Raw genomic sequence first — 26,209 nt, forward strand, 5'->3', positions numbered from 1 at the left:
GTGGCCATCCCAAGACATTGTGCCACTCACATCCAAGGTTCAGGGTTAATGGTTGCCAGTCGGGGACCTGGCAACCCTAATAATAGGGCGGGCGGTGGGTCCCACACATCATATGGCATTAGCTCCGGAGGCAAAGCCTCCTCCCTGTCTGAGTGGATAGATGTGGGAGGGGGTTGAGGGAGCACATGCGACGGCCCTCCTTCACCTTTTCGTCCCTACCTTTATTCCCTATGTCCTGGCATCAACTCAGGCTTGCCAGAATTGGGCCTTAGTGGTCTTCTGGTGCTCATATAGGTGGATTTTAAGGGTTGGATTTTAGTTCTGTACATCAACTCACATGGGCTGGTTGGGCTCATATCAGTGGGACTATGGGACCACCATGCTTCCTGGGGCATGGTTGATACTCCCTTGACTGTTCGGCAATTTTTTTTCTTTCTCGAATCGTATATTCTCAGGGGATTGTCATTATTTTAGAGACACCGTCAACTACAAAAAGAGCTGAAGCTGCATATGGACAAAATGTCGACTGAAGCTGGTGCTCTGTAACAACCCCCATAATTCCACTTTTAAAATTAGGCATTGTGTAAATTTTTAAATGTGATGCATTACACTTTTGTCACCAGTATACCATGCAAGTACATTTATAAATGATCAGCTCCATAACATTTTGAAGACATTAAAAAATGTTTCTCTATTTTTCCAGGACGATCAAGAAACTTGCCAGCAGAGTCGAGATGAGTTCTTTCCATGTACTGTTGAAGGACGTTAACCTCTGTGAGTACTTTAAAAAGGTCATTTATTGATATAATTATATAGTGTGTGTGTGCAGTACTTGCTTTTGTGTGTAATCACACACAAATAATAACCCTGTAATGTTGATGGTCATTCAGAAATATCTCCTCAATGACATAGGAAACATGTTCACCACATTGGGATAGCGAGCCTACAATTTTTCATTTACTCTGACCTGATATACAATTTGTTATTTCTTACTGTTTGTATTTTCCAAAATAGAGAAGAGGTTCTCTCGTTTTGGCACTAGTGTGGTATCACCTCCCTTTCCACCAAATCGCAGATTGTCACAGGGTTCTCAGGCTTTGATTTCTGAAGTTGCTGGTCGCACTATATTTGAGGCGACTGTGTGGCATAATGATCACAAGGCCTGAACACACATAAAGACGCATAAATACCAGCGGGAAACCCATACTTAAGCACTGGTCATTCCCATTCCCTTTCCACATTATTTTACAACCACTGTGGCCTCCTAGTGAAAGGCCTTGGCTGTCATTATGCGGTCAAGTGTTTGGGTTTGCAAGCACTCAGCTTCTCAATTTGAGCAAAGAAGGTTTTCTCTAAAGGATGAACAAAAACATGTGTTAATGTGGTCTAATCCGATCTCAAGGTAGGATGTCATTATTTATAAGGTGACACCGGGGTGTCATAGTTTGACTATCTTTTATGGCCGTTCAGACGTGGTCTGATTGGATGTTTTTTTTTGAGTGATTACTGGGAGAATGGCATGTGCTGCAACGTCTCAGATGAAAGGAAACGTTTAGTTTAAATGAAGGGTTATTAAAAGACTGTTTGCACTCAAACATTGCAAAAAGGAAAACAAGTTTACTCATAAATATAGAGGTGACACTGTAATTGATCCGCATGATTTTTTTATTTAAATATGTTTTGTTTTGCATTTATTCTATATAAACTTACACTTGCATTGTGATTTACTGTATGTACACAAATCACTGCATTTTTTTCCTCACTTGGCTATTTCTCCAATGTCATGGGGGGGGGCGAAATCTCCTTGCGGTTAATTAAAAATCCGTAAGGATTTAATGTACTTTGACCACTGATACACACAGTGCAGGAGGATAAACAGAACAGAGTCCTAGGGATTTTCTTGAAGTTCCCTAATTTAATCCTCCTGCCCCTAATCTGGTGTGAACCCCTAAACCCTTCGGCACACAAAAGCTGACCAGCATAATCCCTGCTACAGAGAGAAGGGCACTCATTCCCCTACTTTCTGACGACTGCATTCCACACCAGGAACATTTTACATATTAATCCCCCCCCCCCCATTTTTCCGTTTCCCTGTCAGTCATTGGCTATTAGTTATCCGTCTTCCCTGTGCCCCTAATGTACAGTATGTCATTGAGTGATGTGGCAAAGACAAACTCCAAAGTCAAATTAACCCTTTTCCAAGCATTCATTTAACTCGTTGACTACCTTTGAGGTCTTAAATTGACTGCAGTTATTGTATTTAAAATGTTCATCTTTTATTCTTAATTATAAAGAAAAAGAGGACATTTTAATAATGTTATTTGATGTGAATGGTATTTTATTAATCAACTTCAGATCCATTGTGGGCATGATCAGAATGTAGTTTTATTTGTATTCATTTTATTGTTGTTTCTCTCAAATTAGAGTTTTATATTTAATATTTTAATCGCGTGTTGTATATAATAATACAAGATATTCAAATGGGTTAGAATTGAGACCTGCGTCAGTTAAGTCACTTTTTTTCAGCTGTGACCAAAATGAACCAGAGATGTGGACACGAGGTCTTTGGAGGGCTGTTTCTTAAATTACTAAAAAGTCTGTAACGCTATAGAATGGTTAAAATGAGACCGCATCTTAACGTATTCTATCAAATATTTTTTTGCCAGTCAAGCATTTGAAATATCCAGCCACCCTTCGACGAAAACAAACCACATGGTTTAAAGAGGATACATGATTAGGGGCAAAGGAAAGAAAGGTCCCACTGTTAGGGGTAAAATAGGTTGAAGAAGTAGTGGTGGAGGGGGGTGTAGATGGAAGGGTGGGAGAGACTCAGTAGGGGGCTAATTCTCCCCGTGCTTTGCCGCAGCTGTGCCCCTGAAACTGAATGACAGATCCCTGAGCGTGGGGTGGGGGGACGTTCGGCATATGTCAGATCAGTGAGGGTCCTGACAACTTCCTGTTACAATTTTCATAGGTTGTTTAGCAGCGAGTCTAATAGTTTCTCTCCAGGGATTGGTTACTGTCACAAATATGTTTGGCACAAATGCTATTTTCCAACCACAATTATTTTGTCAACAATATTTAGTGTTTTGTACAAATGAACACGATTACTGGCCATTTAGGATGGGTGCAAACAGTGCTTTGAATAATGTGTTATGGTTTAATCACAATTTCGTATTTATATTTGACCTGTTGCAGGGAAGTGGAGAACAATTTTCAATGTTTGTCCATGAGAACCTATGCAGGTCAAGAAATAAAGCTAAATTTAAATTGAACATGTTAATAACAGCCCGAGTCGTATCTTGCAAGGCTGTTTAAAAGAGGAAGACATGAAATTGTACTGTGTTGGAGCAGCCACCCCTCCTGTGGCAGGACCTTAAGCACAGTGACCTTCTATCAAAGCTTGGCATGTAGCAGAGCTACCATGGAGAAGCGTATAAATTATTGAGGAGCATATGGTAACAAGCTGTGAACGCCAGTGACCACCTATCGTCCGATTAACAAGTGTTAACCTCATTTTTTGCCCCTTCTCTGTTAAGACAAGTGTTTGCTCATAAGATAACTTTACAATTGCACATGTTTGTAAAACAAGGTCAAGAATGCCAGTTGAACAAGCTAATGCACCTATGTTTGCTTCAAGCTGGGTTTGAGTTTAAGAACTATATTAAATGTAGTTTTAGAAAAATGGCAATGATTAAACAACCCAATTGGGTTGTTTAACTTATCACAACAAATGTGTTCTATATACTAGACGAACCTTATCAATTGCTTCAAGGCTGAGAAGGAAAATTTTAACTTGTGTTAGGAATGTTCAGCATTCACTAATACAGCTCATGGTCAAAAAAGAACCAGCAACAAAATCCACACCAAGAAGTGCCCTTCTGAAATATATATATTTTTCTTCTCCCTGACAGAATTATGTCTTGGATCAACTACATTAACAATACTCAATCTTTTCATCACCAAAAAGAGCATGCAACTATATTTTCTTCATTCCCATGAATAAAGTATTGCCATTTATAATTATTGCATGGTAAAGCAGATAATTTACTATAATCTAGAAAGCTGCATTGAATAATGGAACCAAGCTAGTTTTAACAGACTAAAAAAGATTTCACATCAAATAATACTCCACCTAATAAGTTAGAAAAAGTGGGAGTGGGGATTTTAATGATATACTTCATATATGATAAGTAACAGATAACTAAGGCAAAGATGAATTGATTTGATTAGTAATGTATGTGTGTCCTGTGGCCTTTAACCTATGACCTCGGGCGGCAAAATGTCAAGTGCCTCTTTACAAGGTTGATGAGCCATTTAACACCCTTCAACTGAGTGTCTGGTTTGCATGAGTGAGTGTTAGTGCGTTAGTGAAAGAACGGTGGCAGGGCCAGACATCACAAATAAGGACATCAATCCATAAAAAAATGCATGCTGAGATGAGTGGAACTCTCTTTTATAAAATTGTTTTTTTTTATTTTCCGTTCATTGCATTCAAATAGGACAGGACAGTGGCCGAGTGATTACTACGTCTGCCTCACAGTTCTGAGTTTAAGGCTTCAATTCTGGGCTCCGCCATTCTGTGCGGTGTTTGCATGACTTTTGATGTCTATTTCTCTCTAAAAACAAAAAAAAAAATCCCAAATGTCACAAATCCCTGCAGCTGGTAAAAAAAAATCACAACAACAGAAAAAGACAGTGAATCTTTCTCACTGGGGGGAAAGAGGACAGAGTCCCCTTTCAAGTACAATCGTAATAAAATTCTTCAAAGTCGAATCGAGCAAGAAACCTTTGTTTTTTCTCCCAAGCCACACGGCTTGAACCTGACCCTGTTTCTTCAAGCTTGGTAGAGGATAACATGTTCCTACAGTTTGATAACGCAAGAGTACATTTTCTTATGACTTATTCATCTTTTCCCGCTCTCTTGCTGCTTAATTTATAATTCATTTGATGTAAAATTTCATTAATTTTCTAAAATGTTCCAATTGGGGGCCTTGCTTTTTCTCCCTTTTGTCCAACCGTCTATTGTAGCAGTCTATTATTCTTTTATGTACCAGCCTTGTAGAGGTTATCATCTTCTGGGGGCAACTGGCGCTTGCTTGAAAAGTTTTAATCAGCTTTAATGAGAAGGGTCAGTGATGGAACCAGTGAGGAAGTTAAGAGACACACACAGATAGCCTGTAGAATCTAGGCATGATATATTTTTTTAAATCTTTTTTACAGTTTTTCTGTCATTTAGACTGTCTCTTTCCACTTGTGTGGCAGTCACATTGTGCTTTGGCATCTCAACCAATGTTACAATGATCTAAAAAAATCAATAACTGTTCGTCAAACCATTCTGTGAGCAACTAAATGGTAAAATTCTTACCAGGAGTCATTGAAGTAATTCCACTGTGGCCAAAAAGTAGTAAAATATTATGAAAACTTCAACCTCATCTCCCTTAAATTCCCCCCACAATGATAACACCAGTTTAGACCTTCTGCTCCTACAATCCCTGGCTTTTTATCATCGTATAAAATCCTCAGATATCCCACTTTTACCTTCTTGTCTTTAAGTTACCTTGGCTTTCTCTGCTCATACTTTAAATAATGGTAGTGGCCTTTCTTTTTGCTTTAGCCTTGGGCACTAATCTTCTTCCAGAAGATTGTCTAATCCATTCCATTATTAGCATTTTACAGCCAAGGCTGAATTGCTCCCCATGACATAGACTGTGTCTCCTTTTAGGCCAAATGGCAAATATATGGCTTAACCCATTTAGCTTTAAGGCCATTGTATGAGATTTTTGGTTTCTGACAAGAGTTCATATAGCTGCGATGACCTAAAAGACTTAGAATGTCAGAACATCCGACCTATGCATCTCACAGGTTTTTCTTCTTTCTTTTTTACACTTTGGGCTCTTAACAAAATCAAGTGCACAGTCCTGCAATCCGTGCAGATTTGAGAATCTTTAAATTTTCGTGAAATTAATTTTATACCACTGACTTTTATTCCTCCTACATTTATTTGCCTATTCTGTTTCAAATTGGAAATATATTCTTTTTTTCACCCTTAAATGATTTTGAATATGAACACAGAGACAAATAGAACCAAATACATAACATGTGCCTTCCATTAAGTTTCATCTACTGGCGGAAATAATCATTACCCTCAAGTAACATTTATTATTGTGATTTCATGGACAATATGTTCAGAAAAGTGTGCTAACAGTCTTAAGGAGGTGGACCCACAAAATTATTGATCTTGAAAATTTATGAGGTCTTTTTGGGCAATGTGCAGCTCAAAATGGCTCAAATTGACTGGGAAACAAGCCAAATGATGCTTGTGCCTGCTAGGCTAGATGCACACCCTTTACATTTTAAAGACTAGCTCCCCAATTTTAGGCTTCAGAGTAAGAATATGCCAGCATGGTCAGAGTAAGAACCTGACAATATGGTGAACTTTTCTCCGGTTAAAGAGAACAGTATTCTTCAGTTTGCGGGTTTCTGTGGGGAAAATATTCTCACCATGTTTTCTGAGTTGCCAACCGAATCAGTGGTCAGCTTTTCATATGAGATGTTAGATTGAAATTGGAAATTCCTGCCTCCTCACTTCACCTCTTTCACACCATGAGGCCACAAAGCTCCATTGATCTTCCTTTTGCAAGCATTAGCATGTTTTCGTCCCTTGTATGCCACGGGAAAAGGTTAGCGTGTGTATGTGTGAGAGTGTGTGCATAATGTGCATGTGCCCGTATCTCTATCATCCCTATTATCTCCTTCCCTACATATCCAAATGTCACTACATCTTTCTTGCAAATGTCTTCCTGAGTGCATAGTCTTTCAATGTCTTCTACATGTATGCGAGTGTGCATGCATATTTGTGTCTGTACTTCACCTTGTACTGAATTCATCACAGGCTGTGTGAGCATCGCATGGTGCGCACGTGTTTGTGTAGGTGCGATCAGATAGTGATGCAAACTAGACTCACTGGGCTCCCGGTAGTGCTGAAGCCTGAGCTCGGAGGGCCGGCGCTTAGCCCCGGTGTCGATAAGCGGCCGCTCTTCAAAGAGCACTGAGGAAAAACGGCTCGGCCCTGTCAAAGCTGGACAAATTCCCTGCTAACACCCTGAGCCTCGCTGCTTGAACAGTTCAAAGAGCAAAGGAAGGAAAAGCGAGGAATTGAAGGGAAAGGGGTAAGCGGCTTTATAGATACAATATATAATTAGACGCATATGGAGATATAAAACATCATCAGGTCTTAAGGAGAGGCCTAGGTGGACGTGACACACAGGGGTCACGATATACACAGTAGTAATTAGGATTTTGTTAAATCCTCCCAATTTGAATTCTCCAGAAGCATATCCGTCTAAACGTCCATCTTCTATATCCTTACCCTGTTCAGGGTCAGAAGAAAGCAGGATCACATCCTGGTTGCCTTTTGGGCACCAGTCAATCCCAGAGCTGACATAAAAGCGTCTTTTCGATCAAACATTAAGGCTTGATTCACTTCCGTTCAGTAAAGAGTATTTCAGTTACTTTAGCTGAGACGTTTTAATCATAAAGCGAGACACTAAACCAGGATTCGCCAACTCTTGGGCCGTTGTCCAAATCCAGACCACAGTATCATTTTGTTAGGACCGCCAAACTTTTCTTTTTAAATTATAATAAAGGCAACCGAGAGGTTAGCGCGTCAGCCCCAAAGTTCTGAGATAGAGGGTTCAATCCCAAATCCGAACCTCCGTGTTGGGAGTTAGCATGTCCTCCCATTCCCCAAAAACAAGCATGGTAGGCTGGTTGAACACTCTAAATTACCCCTAGTGTAAATGGTTGTCTTTCTCCTAGTGCACTGTGACTGTCTAGCCACCAATTCCGGGTGTCTCCCGCCTGGTTCTGACAGTCGGATAGGATAAGCTCCAGCACCCCCAACACTCTTGTAAGGATTAGCCTTATGGAAAATGAATGAATAAAGGCAAAAATGTGCCTGCCATGATTGCATAAAAAACATTCTGAACTTCTCGTTGAGTCAAGGCAGTGAATTATGACAGGAAAAGTTATTCAATACTCACAATGAGGGTCCACATTGCCGCAAGTATGAGCTGTTCCACATTTGCCAGAGTTTCCAACAAGTCCATTTTACTCTCCAAGTAATGTGTCGTGCCTGCAGCTCGACTGCCTACAGGCGACGATTTGGAACTGAAACTTTCTTAAATGACCAGCAAAGCTTTGCCTGTGGAACAAAAAAAAATGTAATGTGCCAAAGTATAAAAAAAAAAGAAAAGGAAGATGAAAAAATGTGGCCTCAGCAACTCCACTTTTTTATCAGTTACATTAACATGTACTCCAGAACAACAAATTATTCTCAACTCCTCTAAGGTTTTTTTTGGGGGGGGACTTTTATCTGCCTCTCAGACATTAATTATATATTTATATGTAGAATATGCAAAAAGGAGCAGAGAAATGTTGGGTAAGGCAAAGTGATTAAAAATTAAACAATGTAGAAAGCCATTCTTTTACCTAAAGGGATGCTACAGCACAGCTTTCTAGTTTTTTTTTCATGTATTATTTTTTTCATCTGAATCTTTACACCCTGTCTCCCTTGATGCTTTCATTTGTTTCTGTATTTTTTATTTATTTATTTTTTTGGCTAGAGATTTTTTTTAAGTTGTCTGATCCTGAGGCATTCATGCTTTCCAGCCCACAGACAGCAGCAGAATGTGTTCTGCATATGCCTCATTTCTTTGTGGCTGTGTGCATGCCTGTGTGTGTCTGTGTATGTGTGTGTGTGTTCAGCAACATCTAGGCTATTTGTCATGGTGTAAAATGTTTGCTGGGTCAATCCAGATAAACTAATGTGTCTGTGCGGCAGGGCTCTGCTGCTGACCAGAGAGCTTGCAGAAAGCAAAGACTGAATTATTTCTCTGCCCCATGGCTCTCTGTTGAGCATAATGCAAAAAAAAAAAAAAATCGCAAAGCAGTTTTAACATACGGAAGGAGGAAAAGACTTGAAGAGTACAGCTGGCATCAGTAAGGGACATAGAGAAGAAAAATGTGTGATATTGGAGGTCACTGAAATAGAGAGGGGTAAGGAACTGTCAAGCATTGCAGAAGGAAGAAAACAAAGAGATTGAGAGTGTGAAAAAGATAGGATTATTGCAGGTGGGGGACAGTTTGTTTCAGTCTTTACCCTGAGGGAAAGCATTAGCCATCTTAAAAAAATCGGGAAGGCTTATGTGTCAAAATTGAGACTAACGCTCACAAGGTCAAAGGATGTTTGTTCATGTATAGATGGAATGTGTGTGTGTGTGTGTGTGTGTGTGTGTGTGTGTGTGTGTGTGTGTGTGTGTGTGTGTGTGTGTGTGTGTGTGTGTGTGTGTGTGTGTGTGTGTGTGTGTGTGTGTGTGTGTGTGGTCTTGGGACAATCTATTTATCCAGCTCAAGTTATGAGCTCACATTTGAATGGACATCATATAGGTAAAGCCACCAAAGCGATTAGTAAACGACATTCTCTGCACTAATTGACCAGTATTCAAACATAGGCAAGGCACAAAGCTTCACAAAGAGACTCAAATGAATGTCAATTGCACCTTTTTTTTACACACACTTCGATTCATAAACTGACTTGTAAAATAAAAGGCCTGTCAAATATCTTTAAGCAAAGTCTTGAGGAAATATGCATATTGAAGTATCAAAGACTGAATTGTTCTATTAATATTTGACTACTCATTCTCTACATTTCAACAATCCTTGACAATTTAAAAATAATACCTGTTAACTAATGTAATTCTACAAAGGTATCTTTTAAGTGCATGTAAAGAGCAAGGATAAAAGAGTATCTCTCTAATCAACTTTATTTCACAATTTGTGGCTGGAAGCACAGTTGGAAGAGCGTAACAATAACATTTTTCTGTTCTTTGATTTTTGGCTAAAAAAGGACATGAGCAAATCAAGAACTGTTAATTTACCCACCAGTATCAGTATGATTATAATTGGAATGAAGGCACGCACGTATGTGTGTGTGTGCCTAAACCCCAACCCGCCAACTAAACACAGATGCTAGCCATCATTCTCATCTTTTGTTTCATCAAAACTCTGATTTTGCTGTTTTGCCTCGAGCTGACAGCCATGTGAGGGGATTTTTTTCCCCTTCAGTTTTTTTGGCAAAAGATCAGACAAGCTGCACTGTCGTATATTAAAATGTCAGCTTAGAATGGAAATAAACAAGTATAGGGAGAAGCAGGTTTGGCAGTCCTGTTGCTATCAACCTAACCCCCGGACTGCTTGGTATGGCCCAGGGGCACAGTGAAGATTGACAGGAGGGTAGGCTAAATCTTACAGCTGCGGGGGGTTTCTCTGTTTGAACTGCAGAAGAATTGGGACTTTTTGAGAATCTAATGATAAACAGAAAGCGATAATTGTATTTTTATGTGCTTATGCACAAATGTATACTTTGTTTTTAAGAGCACTTTCCCAAAATCTCCAAGGGGTTTGCAACAAGGTCATAAAATGAGTAAATGAATTGCATAAATATGGCAACATGATAGATCCCTTTTATATTATCTTTTTTTACAGACTCTTAACATTTTCCATCATTTTTCTTTGTGTTCACTGTTCCAATTTGTACTTTTTTTAGCTAGAAGTCAGCTGTCTAACTGTATTCAACTGTTGAATTGTTGTCCACAGGACTGTCCCAATAGTCTTTTTTGGGGGGTGGCTGTGAGTACATAGGGTTATCTTCTTTACCAATCTTATGTCAGGTTTAATCATGCAGATATCACATGATGTTTGGGTGGTCATGTGGGCTATTTGACTTTATTCACAGAGTAAAACATTCATTTGTGTGTGTACATACACTGTACGTTCATGTTGAACCTCTTGGTCTATTTCGGGTGGCTGGCATTCAGGAAATACTCCCAGAATGTCACAATAACTAAATAACACTCCTAAACGACACCCCCTGCCAACAACAGAGTCATAAGAAAAAAACTTTTCCTCTCATGAATATGCAACCATATCACAAAGGACTTGATGCTTGTTTGAAGAATTGCCGGTTTTGTTTTTCGCAATTAATACCACAAACAACTTCACTTGTCTGTCCGTTTCTTCTCTCTCTCTCTCTTTCACAGTCTATAAATAGGGTTAGTAGTTTGTATTGAGTTCTTGCTTCTCTCGGACTAAAGGGTTATTTCCAATTGATTATAGGATGCATTATACAATAATGTTCTTCTCAGGTGGATAGTGTTTCAATGACATGGAGCATTAGTACAGAGATCTGAAACCTTTGCAAATCTAGGCTGAACATGCTTTGGAGTCAGGTCCAGTAATTATTATTATTAAATTCAAGCTCTGTCAGCGGATATTGCTTATAATCTTGACCAAAAAAAAGACCCGTGAAGCTTGACAGGGCCTGATTTGGACACCTTGGCCCTCATTCCTCATAATGTGTTCTGAAGAAGCAAAAAAATAAGACATGGGTTGTCACATTTCATGAAAAGATGTCTGGTGAAAGACCAAGGCATCTGTCCACCCTGCGTAGGCTACTTCACAAATATTAATAATGATAATGAGCAAAGAGCTGACCAGGGCCTGAAGCTCATAAATTGTGTCGTCCTATTAGGATAACCCTGAATATTCCCATTTGTGTGTGTGCGCACTCAGACACACACACACACACACTTAAGTGACATTAGCATGAATACGCCCACATGGCAGAATATCGGGCGATATCCACATGTATGCACAGGCAAATATGCGCAACTTAACAAAGACATATTATTCCAAAGGAGATCGTTTTAGAACAAGTAAAGCACACACATAAATGGGACAGACATGCAAATGGTTGGGATGAGAAGATGATTCGCCTCTGGCCAGAGAGCCCATACTCAGAACTCATCACCCCTTCTGACCCTTGTCACACGCAATCAACTTCCCACTCCAACACACACTGTTAACCACGTGGAGCCCTTTCCACCCCTTGCTTGTATCCCTCCCACGCATCTACACTTACAGTAAGGAAGGGTGGGTGCCCTGGCTCAACCCTAGACCCGATTGGCCATTAGTATGGCGATCTGTCTCTGTTTGTTTTCCATCTAATGGGCCATTTAAATGCAGAATATTCGCAGCAAACACAGCCGTCCTCCGAGACGGCACACACATAGGCCTGAATATGGTCCATTATCCTGGAAAAAGTTATTTCTATTATCATTTTGCAAACCACAACCAGACTGGCAATTGGGTTTATGTTCTTTATACATGGCAGGTTTGACCAGCATATCACTGTATGTACACTGCACACACAACATTATCACCCCCCTTATATGTAGTGTGTTAGTAATCAATTTTAAAGAGATTCACAAGAAAATGTATTTTTAAATTAAGGGTTCAATCCCCAGTGGAGCTTGCATGTTCTCCACTGGCCTGTGTAGGTCATCTCCCGTTACTCCGGTTTCCTCCAATATCCCCAAAATGTTGCCAAAATTAAACCTTTGCCGATAAATTAAGAAAACGGCTTCCTTCCTCCAGTAACTATGGAAGATAGCACAAAGATACTGTACTGGCTATGTATGAATGTTCACGAAGTGTGTTAGATAAAGTTTTCTTGTCAGCATGTGTGACATGTGTGTAAGTGTACGAGTGTAGTTTTGTGCGCTCAGCCCTCCCCAAGGAGCATTGGTGGTGTTGCAGGAGGAAGGTGGAAGGAGGCTGCTTCTGGCCCAGTGGGAGGCTCCAGATGTGGGGCTACTGAGCTGTCAGGCCTGGGCCCCTTTGGGCGTATGTGTGCCAACCACAACCTCTCTCGCTTTTCAGCAGTTTCCTTTGTGGTTTGGTTACAGTGTTGGGACAGGCAGAGGAAAGATAGACAGAAAGAGAGATAAGAGAGAAACAAACACTTTATATGGCTTCCTTCTTCCCCATAAATTGTATGTGTTGTTTTTAACTGATTAAACACAGACAAAATCTAAGATTAATAGAAAATAATTTTAAAAAATAAATTAAAAAAGCATTTCTCCTATAAATACTGTTTCTTTTTAAATCTACCTCCAATGCAATTTATTTTCGTCCGGCCAAACAATGACCTCCAACTCATAATTTCACGCAACCAGGTTTGCAAACAAAGTCTTTGTTAGTTCTTCTGTATGTCGTCTTTAGCAGGAAATATTTGGTATATCTCTCTGTTTTGTGGGTCTGGTAACACAAGGTCAGGTTCACCTACTACCCCTTATCATTAAGAAAATAAGAATGATTGGACTGTCATTTTTTGTTTCTCTCAGTGACCTCTAACAAATATAAACACAAATAGTTATCCAAACATACTTATGTATTGTTATGCTTTGACAAGAAAGGTGAAGCCTATTTCACTTTATTTCAGGTGAGCAGCCCATTACGCCTCAAACAGAACACAGTTCACACAACAGACACTTCAATCAAATGCCTTTAGTTAATATACATTTGGGTACCTTTTAATGTTTTGAAATTAGTTGTAACAAAACCATAAAAAGAAATGAAAATTTACAAAAATGTCAGTAAAGCTATTCTATTTTAAATGTATTATTATGCGCAGGTTTATTATTTTTTTATAGAAACAAAAAGACACATGCAGATCTCCTCACACCCTGACGCACACCTTGCACACTTTTAGAGAGCAGAACTCGGTTGCTGAGTTGTGGGGGTGAGGGGCAACTCCCAGGGCCATATGGCAACAACACCGACATTTACATAATGTCATATTTTATTTAATTAGGCATTCTAAATGCAATCAAAAGCCGATGAGAGCTTTGAGGGGTCTGGCTGATTGGCAACATGATAGTGCTCTGACCCCAAACAAAGTCCCCCTGCATCCAAATGATCCACAAATGAAAACTCCTAAATCCAATTCCCAAATGCAGCATGTGAACAGAGTCTATTGTCTCACAGTTGTGTATGTATAAGAGAGGAAAGTAATTGTGATAATGATTTATTGAGTCACCAAAGACTGACCTAAACCTTCCATCAATGCCAAAAAATGCAAGTAGCATAGATTCTGCGATGACATGATTTTCTAGCTGCAAGTTCAGAGTAGAATTTTGATTCTGGGGTGTTATTGGTTGTTTGTTGCTTTAAACTAGTTTAAGCACAGTAACATGGTTCCCTAGTAAAGTCTTTTATATTCATTGTGAAAAATGATTGCGCTTCAACATTTTTGTAAATCATCTATAATTACACTGTAAAAATACACCAAGGCTATGTATCACACTTCAATACCACTGCAATAGATTTTTCTTCAATTGTTCACAACTGCATATTGCTCTGTTGCATATTGCTTGTTTGTTTACTATTTGGTTGCAGCTGTGAATGTAATTCTCAGAGTCAAGAACTTGAATTAAAGTTGGCCTGCAGGAATAACATATCTAGTCAGGTTTCAATAACAGAGGCATGCAAACCCACACACACACACACACACAAACACAAACAGAAAGTGCCCTCCCTAAGGAGAAAAGCATTGGTTGGGCAAGGGACCAGGTACCCTTGAAACAGGATGGAAGGGAGCAATGCCTGCAAACACGTGCCCAAAAAAAGACATACACATAGGAACCACTGAATTCTAATACACACAAGTAAAAGTGGTTGTTCATGAACATATCCACTCACGTATGAGTCATGTCTCCACTTTCTTCTGCGCTCCAAGCTGCAGTTCAAATAAATACATTAACTAGCCTTTCGGTACTATATAGTTAAACACAGACGTTCAATCCAACTGAACTGGGATGTTTCGGCATCATTCTCTATCAACCCTCTCAGTTCAGATGGATTGGACATCCCTTAATGACAAACTAATTTACATTCACAGCTTCTAAAAAGAGCCACACTATAGGTTCTGAGAGAAATGAAATTGATGCACGTAATTTACTTCTGTGGGCCACACAGAATGAGCTAACAAGTCAGACTTGGCCCTCGGACTACCAGTTTGACACCCCCGTGAATGTATGTTTTTCTCTTAATGACCATTCAAAGCCTAATTGCTTGTCAGAACATGACTTAAACAGTAATTAAATGCCTTTAACCTTCACACAATAAAATTAAACAGACTAAGTTTAAAGTGTGCTTTGTTTCCAGCATGTCGCATTTGAAGTGGCCTTGCTCTGGTCATTGTGTTTAGAAAAGGGTGTTGAGGTATTTAGGGTGGGAGGATTGTCTGGTTAGGAATTGATTTAGTCTGGGACTGAGACAGGGGTGGAAGGTCGCAGCCTTGATCATATATCCTTCAAGAGAGTGCTTCGCCCGCCACACAGAATTAGTATTATTGCCTGTAGGAAATGACAGATAAATTAAGTACATAATACAGGGATGTAATTACATGCAATGCATTTGCAAAGTGTTTGTTTTGATAATGTTTGGCTGATAAATGTGCATGCGTTGGTCACAGGATGAGACGTATCTCATTAGGCCCAGGAGGAACTGTAGGGTCACTCCAAAGGGAGACGGGAGATCGATAAGGAAGTATACCCCCCTATGACCTCTGCCATAGCTTGTCACCTGTACACACACCCACACAAACTCAGTAGCACACTCTCACACACACAACACTTTGGGATTTTGCCTGCAAACCTAAAAAAAGACAAAGTAAACTACTACAGCACACCAAATCATGTATAAATATATATTTTTTTTAATTGTTGAGTAGTTTATGTTCAGTAATACTGTGTAGAAATCATGTTTGAAAATGAAACACCATGTCCTAAGTGTTTGGGATCCCAGTGTAATATGACAGACAGGCACATTAACAACTAAATGAATATATTACAGATGTAGGCATACACTGAAGGACAAACAGAGTGCAAAATGACCTCAACAATCACTCACACACATTCACATGCACACACACCTCAATCTAAATTAGGGGTGTAAATTGGGTGAAGGGGGATACGCAGAAGGGGGTGAGGAGTGACTGAAATGGAAGAACCCACCTGATCAATAGTCCTGGAGATTTTCCCCCCTCAACTCTCTTCTCAATTGTCATGCTACCTCCATGCAATTAAAGGCTCCTAGTCTGTCCCCCTCTTCTCTTTCTTCCCTTTTTTCAACCTGCCCTCTCTTCAGTTCAAGTTGAGAGCACTATATTTCTTCTTAATGCAATATTACCTTATTATACTTGCAGCTTCTTTCTTTATAGACCTGTTTCTGAGATTATACTTTTGATACTGTAGATGTCTTGATGATCACTACAAAATGCCTTGTATATATGTATGGGTGATAGCATTTGAACTACAAAAAAATGTAGGCATCGGAGCGAAAGCTCCCATAACATAACATACAATAACTGTTTTTTAATCTAGCCTAGTGCATCCAAGTTTATAGTATGTAAATGATATCAAAGTTATGAATTTCTGGCTTGGGGTTTCAGTGACATTACTTAGAGACTGAACATTTTGGGTCTCTTAGACTGACTACCATTATTACAAAAGCAAGAAATAAATTTAACTTTTATCTCTGTAATTCACACACACACTTTCCCCTTGACAGGACCATGTAAAATACATGGCGCTTGTCTTGCCTAATGTATTGCTGTGGAAGCTTGTGAGACCAGCCTAATGACCTTACAGATTCATTATTTCAAATATTAATGCAATGTCCCTTATCTGGGCACTGCTTTGTAATGTGCAAGATACTCACATGGTTTCTTCGCTGTTAGACTACAGGTGCCATACCATTTACTATCCAAATTAATTCTTTCACACAATTCCTTATGTGGCATTCGGGGACAACAACAATAAGATTTAGATAAGCATCCATTGTCTATTCTACTAAGCATTGAGAGAGCCAGAAGAGGTGGATTGAGTCTATGGTTAGTCGTGCTCACATTTTACAAATACGAAAGCACTGTGTTCTTTACATATGCATGTTTTAAGTGTTTTAACTTTCTGCCTATAATGTGGTTATCTTTCATGACGTATCCTTGCGGACGTGGGGCCTTAGTGGTTAGAAGTTTAAGATTAAAGGCATGAATCATGTAGGAGCTGGGTGAGTTCAACGCACAAAACAGTCTTGGAATGACAGGCGCACATGTACTTGTCTAACCCTTATTTTCTGCAGTGGTGAGATAGTATGCCATATCATTTCTTCTTTGATGCTCCAGAGCATAAGCATGTGTGCTTATTGAAACAAAGAATTTTGGTGAAGGTTCTAAACACTTTTCTGGCATTTGGGTATAAGTGATAACATTCCCTAGGAGCAGAAGTTGATGTAAAATTGCGTACTATATTTGCCCTTAAATCCATTCATATATCACACAGTCGTCAATGGCAGCTAATGAGATAAGGGCTTAGAGCTCTAAGTTTTGACAATAAGTGAGGAAGAGTATATAACCCACGTAGACAAAACATACAAAACACGCCCATACTTTATCGTGAACGCACACTTAAACTTCCGATACCCTGCGGTTAGCAATAAAGGTGTCCAGCCATGCGAAACCCAACTGTTGAGTGCGTGTTGACCTATGACCTATCACAGACAAATATGCACAAAGCAAGTGGTGTGGTGTAGATTAAATGAGAGGATGAAAGAGTAGAACTTGCATGTGTCTGCATTGTAAAAGGCTTAAAGGCAGGAAGGTCACAGAAACACTTTGGCATCAGACATAACAAAACACACAATGTCCCATAGCCCACTTGTGTCTATCATTTCCTCCCACATACAAATGCTGACAAACACAGACACCTTATTGCATCTGGAATTTTAGAAGTGTGGTCTTCCGCTAGTATCTCTTCCTCATTCTTCCCAAAAAAATGGACCTATGGTCCTCATCTGTCCGACTGTTATTAACATCCCTGACCTCTGTGAGAGGGTCTGCACTTCTATCTGGAACTTTTGACCTTGGTTATACACATCATGCAACTCACATACAGCCCTAAAACACACACAGATTATCTGTCTTTCTTGGACATCCTTTTATCCAGCTCAGGCCTGTGGGATTTTCCATTCACACAGCCCTGCCGTGAGGCCTCTTTCTGGGGTCAGAGATCAGAGCGATGCCCTTCATGACCCAGGATGATCTAAACAAGATATGGCCCGTGTAGCTTTTTTGAGTTATGAGGTCAGAGGGTTAACGGAGTCACAGAAGCTGATATAACACAGGATCATCTTGTACAGTGGAGGAGGGTTAACTTGTGGTTTTAATACTTCGGCTACATTGTAAAAAAGCAATATTAGACTGTTGAGTCGGCCCAGCCACGAAGTGTTTAGTGCGTTAGAGTCACAGTTTTGGGGTTGAGGGTTCAATCCCAAGTGGGTCCTCACTGTGTGGAGCTTTTGTGCTCTCCTGGTAAGGCTAGCATCTAATATTTGCTGCCAGCTTCTGGCTGGGATAGACTCTAGCACTCAAATGACCCTTGTGAGGATAAGAGGGATGAAAAATGAATGAATGAGTGAGTGGCCATAGTTGGTGCCAGAACAATCTACGGTGGAGCCAGAACTGATTTCTTTCTCACTCCATCATTTTGACATTGACCAGGGTCTCTGCTTTTTACATTTGAGTAATGTACCCACCTGTACAGTCTCCAATTATATCAATCGTTTAATTACAATCAGTTGCCACAAAAGAATGTCAAAGACAAAATGAGTTGTTGTGGCCTTCTACACTTGGTACACCTAAGACATTCGCACATATTGTGACAACAAAGACAGACAAACCGCCTCCGTTGGTTTCTGATTCTTTTGAAACTGTGTTGTGTCAAGGCCATAGACAAAAGAAATGTGAAGAGAGTTTCTACAGTAAGTAAAGAACCTCTTTTAGTTAAACCCCGCCAGCCAAAGACAAATGCGCAGGCAGTTACTGGAGACTGCAGGTCATGGTTGTATACATTTTATTACAGTGACAAATGCATTACGCTTCTCATATAAAACCACAAAAGGATCGGCTCGATGAAAAGCCTGAATGCTTTATAGGTTTATAACAATGAGTGTGTCGCAAAATCAACTTGAAAACTGTAGCGAGGAAGGAAGAGAAAGGAAAAAAAAGGAGAAAAAAAGAAAAAATGTGGTGCTGATTTGTTTTATTTGCCCAGGTGGTGCACCCAGTGGCTAGTTTCATTGTTAAATGCAGAGCAAAGCAGAAATTGTTGCCAATTGTAGTTCCCGGGGTGAAAGATAAAGCTTTATTATATATAAAACGCTCACATCCAACACACCTGGACCTTTAAAACCATTGGTTCTGAGGGTTTCGACTCGGTTTGGCAAATATATATAAAAGGGGAAATACTGAACGGCTACTTCTGGTTTATGTGATCTTCTTGGATTCTGTGTGTTCTTCATTCATAATTACGATATGAGCAGTGTGAATCAAAAAAAACCTTGAATCATTGTGCAAATGATTTTCACACATGGTTGTTGACATCCTCTTTATTATGGTTCCAAAATCATTGTTGAGCTGGCGGAGTGGGTTCGACACCCATGCTTTGGAAGTTGTCTTTCACTGCAGAGATTTCCCTGGCCAAATTATTGAAAACTGTCTGTTATCTATTCTTGTACTTTTTAATACAGAGGTCCATCAACCTGTCCAATTGAAAGGGTGCAAAAAAAGAGCAATGTTTTATCAAATTTAACAACTTCTGCTGATTACACAACTTTATAACCTTCACAACCCTTATCTTGACTAAGCCCATGCTTGCACCTGTCCACAAAATTACCAAATCTTGGTCTTAAGGCAGATGGGCTCTTGCTCTAGATTTCGAAGGCAAGGACTGTCTTTAGTATTGTATAGTGTGTAAAAAATATATGATTGTTATTTTAATCTGAATAAATATACCGAGATTTGTTTTCATTTATTTATTAGAAAATTCTGACATGTAATCAGTTATCCTAAATTTCTAGGACTCCTTAAACAAGCTTGACAAATTAAGCTGAATGCGGATTAAAAAGTTAGTATTCATCCAAACTGACATTTTATGGCCTTGGCACAGTTGTGTGCTGTAATTGGTTCATTGTTAAGTACAAAAGAGATCCTATACTATTTCATTGAATTTTCAGTAGTGCAAACTTTTGCTCTGAGTCGACCAGTATTTGTTCATATCTTTGCTAAAGAGGCTAAAGAGTGTGTAAGCTGAGCCAGAGGGTGCGGTGGCTGGAGGACATGGTGCTGATTGATCCTGACAGCTTTATGAGGCTTTGTGACTCCTGAGCAAACTGAGGGACATAATTATATTTGCTTAGGGACATTCTTTGAGAAGAGACCATTATATGTGTACTCATACTGTTAGTAAGTCAATTGAATGTTGGTGCGCATGTGAATAGCCGTTATCGGCAGCCGGTTTTGCTAGACTGATGGCTACAAATACGGAGAACCAATAACAACAATAAAATGAATTCAACATCCTTTACTTGAATTGATATCTTATATACATACAAATAATTTAACACTCGACAAAGTGTTTTTTTAAATAAAATGTATTCTGTTGTGTGCATACTTTCTGTGAAAATGTGTTTTAGAGAGCATATCGAGGAAAACAAGTTGAGATGGTAACAAACACAGTGGAGATAATGGGCAACTGCCAATATACTTTCATTTTTTTATTTACTTTTTTTCTTTCTTTTTTTGATAAAGGGACAAAATGGGTGTGTGAACAGAATTATGCAGACATCTGTCAGAAAACACAGACAGTGGTTTTCTTAATACAACTGAGCAGGTACTACATATACAACAGAAATGAATAAAGAGCTTGATTTGTCAAATGACCATTGGCCATAAAATACAAAATAAATGAAATCATACTCTAACACAAAATATAAAATAAAATTTAATTGAAATTAGGGTCCATCCCACTTCTCTGTTTGAAACAGAGCCTATAGGTGATAATAAATAGCAACTCCCATTGTAAAAGATAAAGTTCAAGTTCAAGTTACAACAAACAGCTCTCAGAACAGGAATAGAAAAAGGCTGATAACAAAATATTCCGCATTGCCATTTACAAAAATTCTTAACTCAAGCAGGCCTTTCCACATTTCCCAGGTCAATTTTAAATATGCTTGGCATATAAAAGTGTACCCAATCTAAATATAAAGCACCGTTTTGTATTTGGCAATGAAAAAAAAACTGCAAAACATCGACTTATTTTTAAACATATTTATTTTGACACTTGTTTTGTACTGCATATGATTTTTTTTTCCTCTCTACTTGTTGGAATGTTGTCAAGTAAGATAAGAGAGACAAAAGCGCACAACAGAACAGGCCAATGTCAGCTTGTATTACCGCATACAAGAATGGCAGCAGGATGGAAGGAAGGTCGGAACTAAAAACCAAAGAAGATATGTACAACGACCTCCGTGGATAGGGAAAGAAGCAAAGGCCATTATATGACCTACAGTACTTCTCGATGCCACACACCTTAGCGGATTTTTTGTATTAGGTTTTTCATTTTATCTCTTTAAACATACAAATAATTTGCACTATATTATCCTGCCAAATTAAAAAAATATACCGTGGCAGCTTGGGATTTTTTTTTCCACTACCAAAAAAGGTCTGGTACCTTTTTGAGAGAACAAGCAACAGTTAAAAATACGAGCTTCAATATAAATATTATACTGCCTACTCTAAGTGAACATTGAAGTCAAATACAGTTCTAGAAATACAGAAAAAATCCAACATAAATGTGTTTTAGCATAGGAATCGACATGTATGTGCATTTTCCTATATTTTTAAGTTCTTTATATATTCATATATAATCTTAATCATGTCCCCAATGCAAATTGTATTTCAACCTGAAGAGCTGTGAAAAGCCAAGGAAAAAATAAAATACCAAACTATCACGGATGTATTTTTATTTTTTTTCTATTTCATTGTTTCATATACGTATACTGTGATCGGTGTCTTGAATATCGCCAAGACGCTGAAGAAAAGAGAAATGACAACAAACTTAACAGTCGCCCCTAAAAGACAGTGAAGAGTAATTTCCAGGAAAAAAATGTTTATTTCCATAGCTATAATTTAAGGAACATTTATACAAAAATGTGAACAAGATTGAGTGTTTATCGTCCAGCTGACAAAGTCAATAGATTATCCAAGACATAGATGGCAAGAAACAATGCAGCTCTTCACCAAAACTCAACAATAACGACTACAGCTGCCATTAGGCTCAGAGTCCTTTTTGAAACGATCTCTGAGTGCTGTACTGTACATTGAATGTACAGACTTTGTTGAAAGATTGATTTTTCTTAACCCCGTAAACACATGGGATTTTCAAGGTAACACATTGACAAATGGTCAAAAGTAAATTACGAAGGGGGTCAAGATCCACTATTCGTCAACTGAAATTGCTATCAACTGAGTTTTTCTGCTTTTACCTGTGGGATTGTGACGCCCTTTCGCTGTAAACTTTTCAAACTTGGAATTGGGGGAAATGGGGTCAGTCATGTTTTTTTAACTGACTATGTTGTATTAAAAACTGGAGCCTGACCACCATTGGAAAAGTGTGGAACAATGCAAGAGAGCTGATGGTACGTCTAGTGATTTTGTTTCACATTTCTAGAGCCAATGAGTTTTGAAGGATCTGATTTGGCAATTTATTTAGCTTAAGATCAGACCCGGTCTTGAAGAAATATTTGCCCATTAAGCCCCATTTGCATGTGTTATCAAGTTTGTTGTAGCTTTCTCTCTGTCTAGCTTCAAGGTATTTGAACCCTCTCAAGTATCTTTTAGTGGTTTACTCAAAGTATCCTTCTACACACCACAAATAAAAGCAGCGTTGCAGGTTTGTGCTAACTCAGACAAATATCACTGTTATCCCTCAAATTCAGGGTTGCACATTAACAGATTAGTGGGTTTTCCTCAAAAGTAGCTCTTTATCAAAAACAGAACTACACATATTTTCACAATACTGGTCGTACCATGCTCATTATGTAATTGACTAACTGAAAATAAGCTCATTGAACTTGAACTAGGTAGCTAAATGGTCATTACGAGAAACGGAATCTTTGATTATGAGGTGTCACAGTCCACCGGGGCAGGCAGGTGCTTGATGCAAGGACCTTTTTGTGGTGATTTTTCAACAGCCCCCAAACGTATTCCAGATAAGAATATGGCCAATGTAGTTTTACAATATCAAAGGCACTCTTTCTTACTCTACCAAATGATAGTACAATTTGAAATCTTGGCATACCCTTGTGTTATTGAAATGTATTTTAGCCTTCGAACCAATGTAGTATTTTGTCTTTTTAAACCCTGTGTGAACATGGCATCTTTTAGAAAGATCCGGATAAGTGCATTTCCAGGGGTTCCAGAAGTGGGTCATTTCCCATGTAACAACACAAAACTGTACATGATATGTGTTACAGGGCATATGCAGCATGGGTATACTGTGTCTTTCTTGTCTTTTCTCTTTTTGAAGAATAAAAAGAAGAAGAAAAAAACAGAACAAGAGAAAAACAGCAACACATTTACTAAACAAGTAACTAACCAGGGACAAGTTCTTTTCTTTTTTTTTCCATTTCTTTTTTGTTATTTGTTTTTGATGAACAAAAACATACTATGCATGCTGACAAATTCTTCAAAATGAAAACGGAAAACTCCCAAAATAATAGTATACACAACATGTAATTTATTGCACAAGAAATAGGCTCGAAGTTTTGCCTCAATGCAAGAGTATTGCCCCGATACAGATCATGCATTCAATGGGTAATGGACACGGGGTGTGCTGGTGCAGAGCACTTGGTCTTAAACTTTCCACCAGCTTGGTTAAAGTGGAGTTTTAGGGTTGGGGCAAAAACGGCACGAGTCTTGGAATAAACGGGGAGCTAGTGGCAGACAAATGCGGGGATAAGGTCCCATTGTTCGGCCTTCTATTCTGACTTTATTTCGGTACTCAACGGACGGTCACTGTGCCATTTTTTCATGTGTTTCTCCAAGGTGCTATAGACACTGAAGGGCATATGACAGATTTCACACTTGTACACATCCTTGCCCACCTGACCATGGGTCTTCATGTGGCGTGTAAGCTTGGAGCTCTGGGCACATGCGTAATTGCACAGCTCACACTTGTATGGCCTTTCCCCCGTATGGCTGCGCCGGTGCACAGTCAGATTACTGCAGTTCTTGAATACCTTGCCACAGTATTCGCAAGTGTCACTCCGTCGACCGTCCTTGGAGCTGGGCCGGCCGGGACCGCCGAGATGAGGTGTGCTGCCGCCGCTTCCTGTGCCGCTGCGGCCTGACATGCCGCATTCGAGTTCCCCCGGAGGAGTCGAGAATCGCAGGCTGCCGTTCTCTGAGGAATGCTCGGATGAAGAAGCGAAGGGCGATTGTCTGGAATCTCCAAAGTTCAGAAAAGGATCCTTGAGCTGTCGAGAAGCAGCATAGCCAGCCAGCCACTGCGAGTAGACGTTCTCCGTGTTTGGGATTGTGGGAGTGGGGAGGTCAAATTCTTTTTCCAGCTTGATGCGTTTGGAAAAAGGACTAAGCGGACTTGGGCTACCCAAAAGCAGTTTTTTAGAAAGGCAGACAGAGGCAGATTCACTCGGGGATGCTCCGCGTCCATTGATGGTTGACAGCGAGCCCTCCTCGCCACGATTTGTTTCTGGCACCGAGTTGGAATCGCACATCTCCCGATTTTGTGGGTGTCCTCTGTTAAGGTGGTTCTGGAGGTGGTTCTCTCGGGCAATTGCGTTCCTTTTGTGTGCACTGAGGGCTTCGCTGAAATGTTGCATGCTTGCGGCAAGACCCATTCCCTGCATGACCTCGGGGAGTGAATGTGGAAGGGAGACCTCATCAGTCATTCCTCCCAGTCGGGTTCCGATACCGCCATTGTTTTCATGCTGACGTGGGGCTTCAAGGTTCAAGCCAAAGTGGTAGCTGTTATTTCGTCTCGCTGCCCTCTCTCCATTCTGCATTTCTTCCTCCTCTCCTTCCTCTTCCTCTTCTTCCTCCTCTTCCTCCTCCTCCTCTTCTTCTTCCTCTTCTTCTTCCTCCTCCTCTCCATTCTCGCGTAGCATTCTGTTGTTTTCACATTTTAGCTTGGCCACCACTGACTTGAGGGCATGACTCGCACTGCCCATGTGTTCACTTGTGCCGGGCTCCGGAGAGGAAGCAGTCGAGAGTCCGTCCTCTGATTTGCCTGTGTTTGGCGAGGAGGATTTGTGCATGTGAGTTTTCATGTGGCGCTTCAATTTACTTGCCTGTGTGCAGGCATGGTCACACAAATGGCATTTGTACGGCTTTTCCCCCGTGTGGCTGCGCCGGTGCACTATCAGGTTGCTCTGAAACTTGAACGCTTTGCCACAAAACTCACAACACTTGGATTTCATGGCAGAGTTGGTTGAGGGTGTTGCACTTGCAGTGGGAAGCGGAGTGGTGGGAGTGGTCTGGGAGCCCACCGGGGACTGCATGGAGCCTGCCAGAGGTGGTGGGGTTGCAAGGTACGGAGTTTTGTTGCCACCTCCGCCGCCTGAGCCTATGTTCCCCATTGTTGTCTGGAATGGCTGGAGTAAGCGCTGCATGGGACCAGGCCGGCTGGGAGATAGAGGGGGAGTGGACCCTGAGGTGTTACCCGCCAGCTCCCGGAGCCGCCGTGAGAAGTCCATTGTTGGAGGGGGCTCCATGGGAAGAGGAGGATTGAGGCGCAGCACCCTGTCAAAGGCACTCGGGTGGTGGGCTGCCAGCGCCAGTTCCTCTGGGCTCAGATGGTGGGGGTCCAGATGGTTCCTGGGAGGAGGGCTGAAGATAGGTGGTGTGGGAGGAAAACGCTGATGATGGAGCCCACCACCAACCCCCAGTGTACTTCCTGCTCCCACACTGTCTCTTCCCCCTGAGCCCGAGCCGGGGATTCGGAGGAGATTGAAAGGGCTTGCATCAGGTGGCAGATGGAGCCCGTGAAGGGGAGGATGAGATGGGCAATCTGCACCCCCACCCAGGACGGAAGGCCCACCCATTCGTGGGGTGAGAGGACTTCCGTGTTCACTCTCCAGATAGATACGGAAACCGTGCGAGTTCTGGGCGTGCTGCAGCAGGAACCAGGCACTGCCATATGACTGTTTACATGTAGTGCACGTGTAGGTTGTCGGTTCCTCTTTTCCTGTAGTGACAAAGAAGAAGAGAAGTTTTAGATGCAATGTTAACCGTAATACATTGAAAAAAAACAGTAATACCGATCCTGGGGTCCATTAAATAAGTATACATGAAATTTGACATTTAGTAGTGAAGTTAATTGGTGGGGAGATATTTTGGCTGCCATTGATAGCAGAAAACGTCCAATCTATTTCAAGTATGAGGGAT

General features: G+C 40.4%; 1 protein-coding gene and 1 long non-coding RNA gene across 3 annotated transcripts in view; one reads left to right on the forward strand and one right to left on the reverse strand.

The window, feature by feature from the left end:
• Positions 1 to 26,209, forward strand: part of LOC144204988 (uncharacterized) — a 231,982-nt gene that overhangs the window by 204,789 nt on the left and 984 nt on the right. Inside the window, exon 9 of the long non-coding RNA XR_013327983.1 lies at positions 704 to 774. This is a non-coding gene — a long non-coding RNA (uncharacterized LOC144204988). The remainder of the gene's footprint in view (positions 1 to 703; positions 775 to 26,209) is intronic.
• Positions 20,392 to 26,209, reverse strand: part of bcl11aa (BCL11 transcription factor A a) — a 37,349-nt gene continuing 31,531 nt past the window's right edge. For both annotated transcript variants that reach the window (XM_077728996.1, XM_077728995.1), the window contains exon 3: positions 20,392 to 26,009. In XM_077728996.1, coding sequence (XP_077585122.1) covers positions 23,782 to 26,009 — 2,228 coding nt within the window. In that variant the 3' untranslated portion in view covers positions 20,392 to 23,781. The remainder of the gene's footprint in view (positions 26,010 to 26,209) is intronic.

The sequence above is a fragment of the Stigmatopora nigra genome, chromosome 12 (genome assembly GCF_051989575.1).
Source record: "Stigmatopora nigra isolate UIUO_SnigA chromosome 12, RoL_Snig_1.1, whole genome shotgun sequence".
In the NCBI taxonomy this organism is placed as follows: domain Eukaryota; kingdom Metazoa; phylum Chordata; class Actinopteri; order Syngnathiformes; family Syngnathidae; genus Stigmatopora; species Stigmatopora nigra.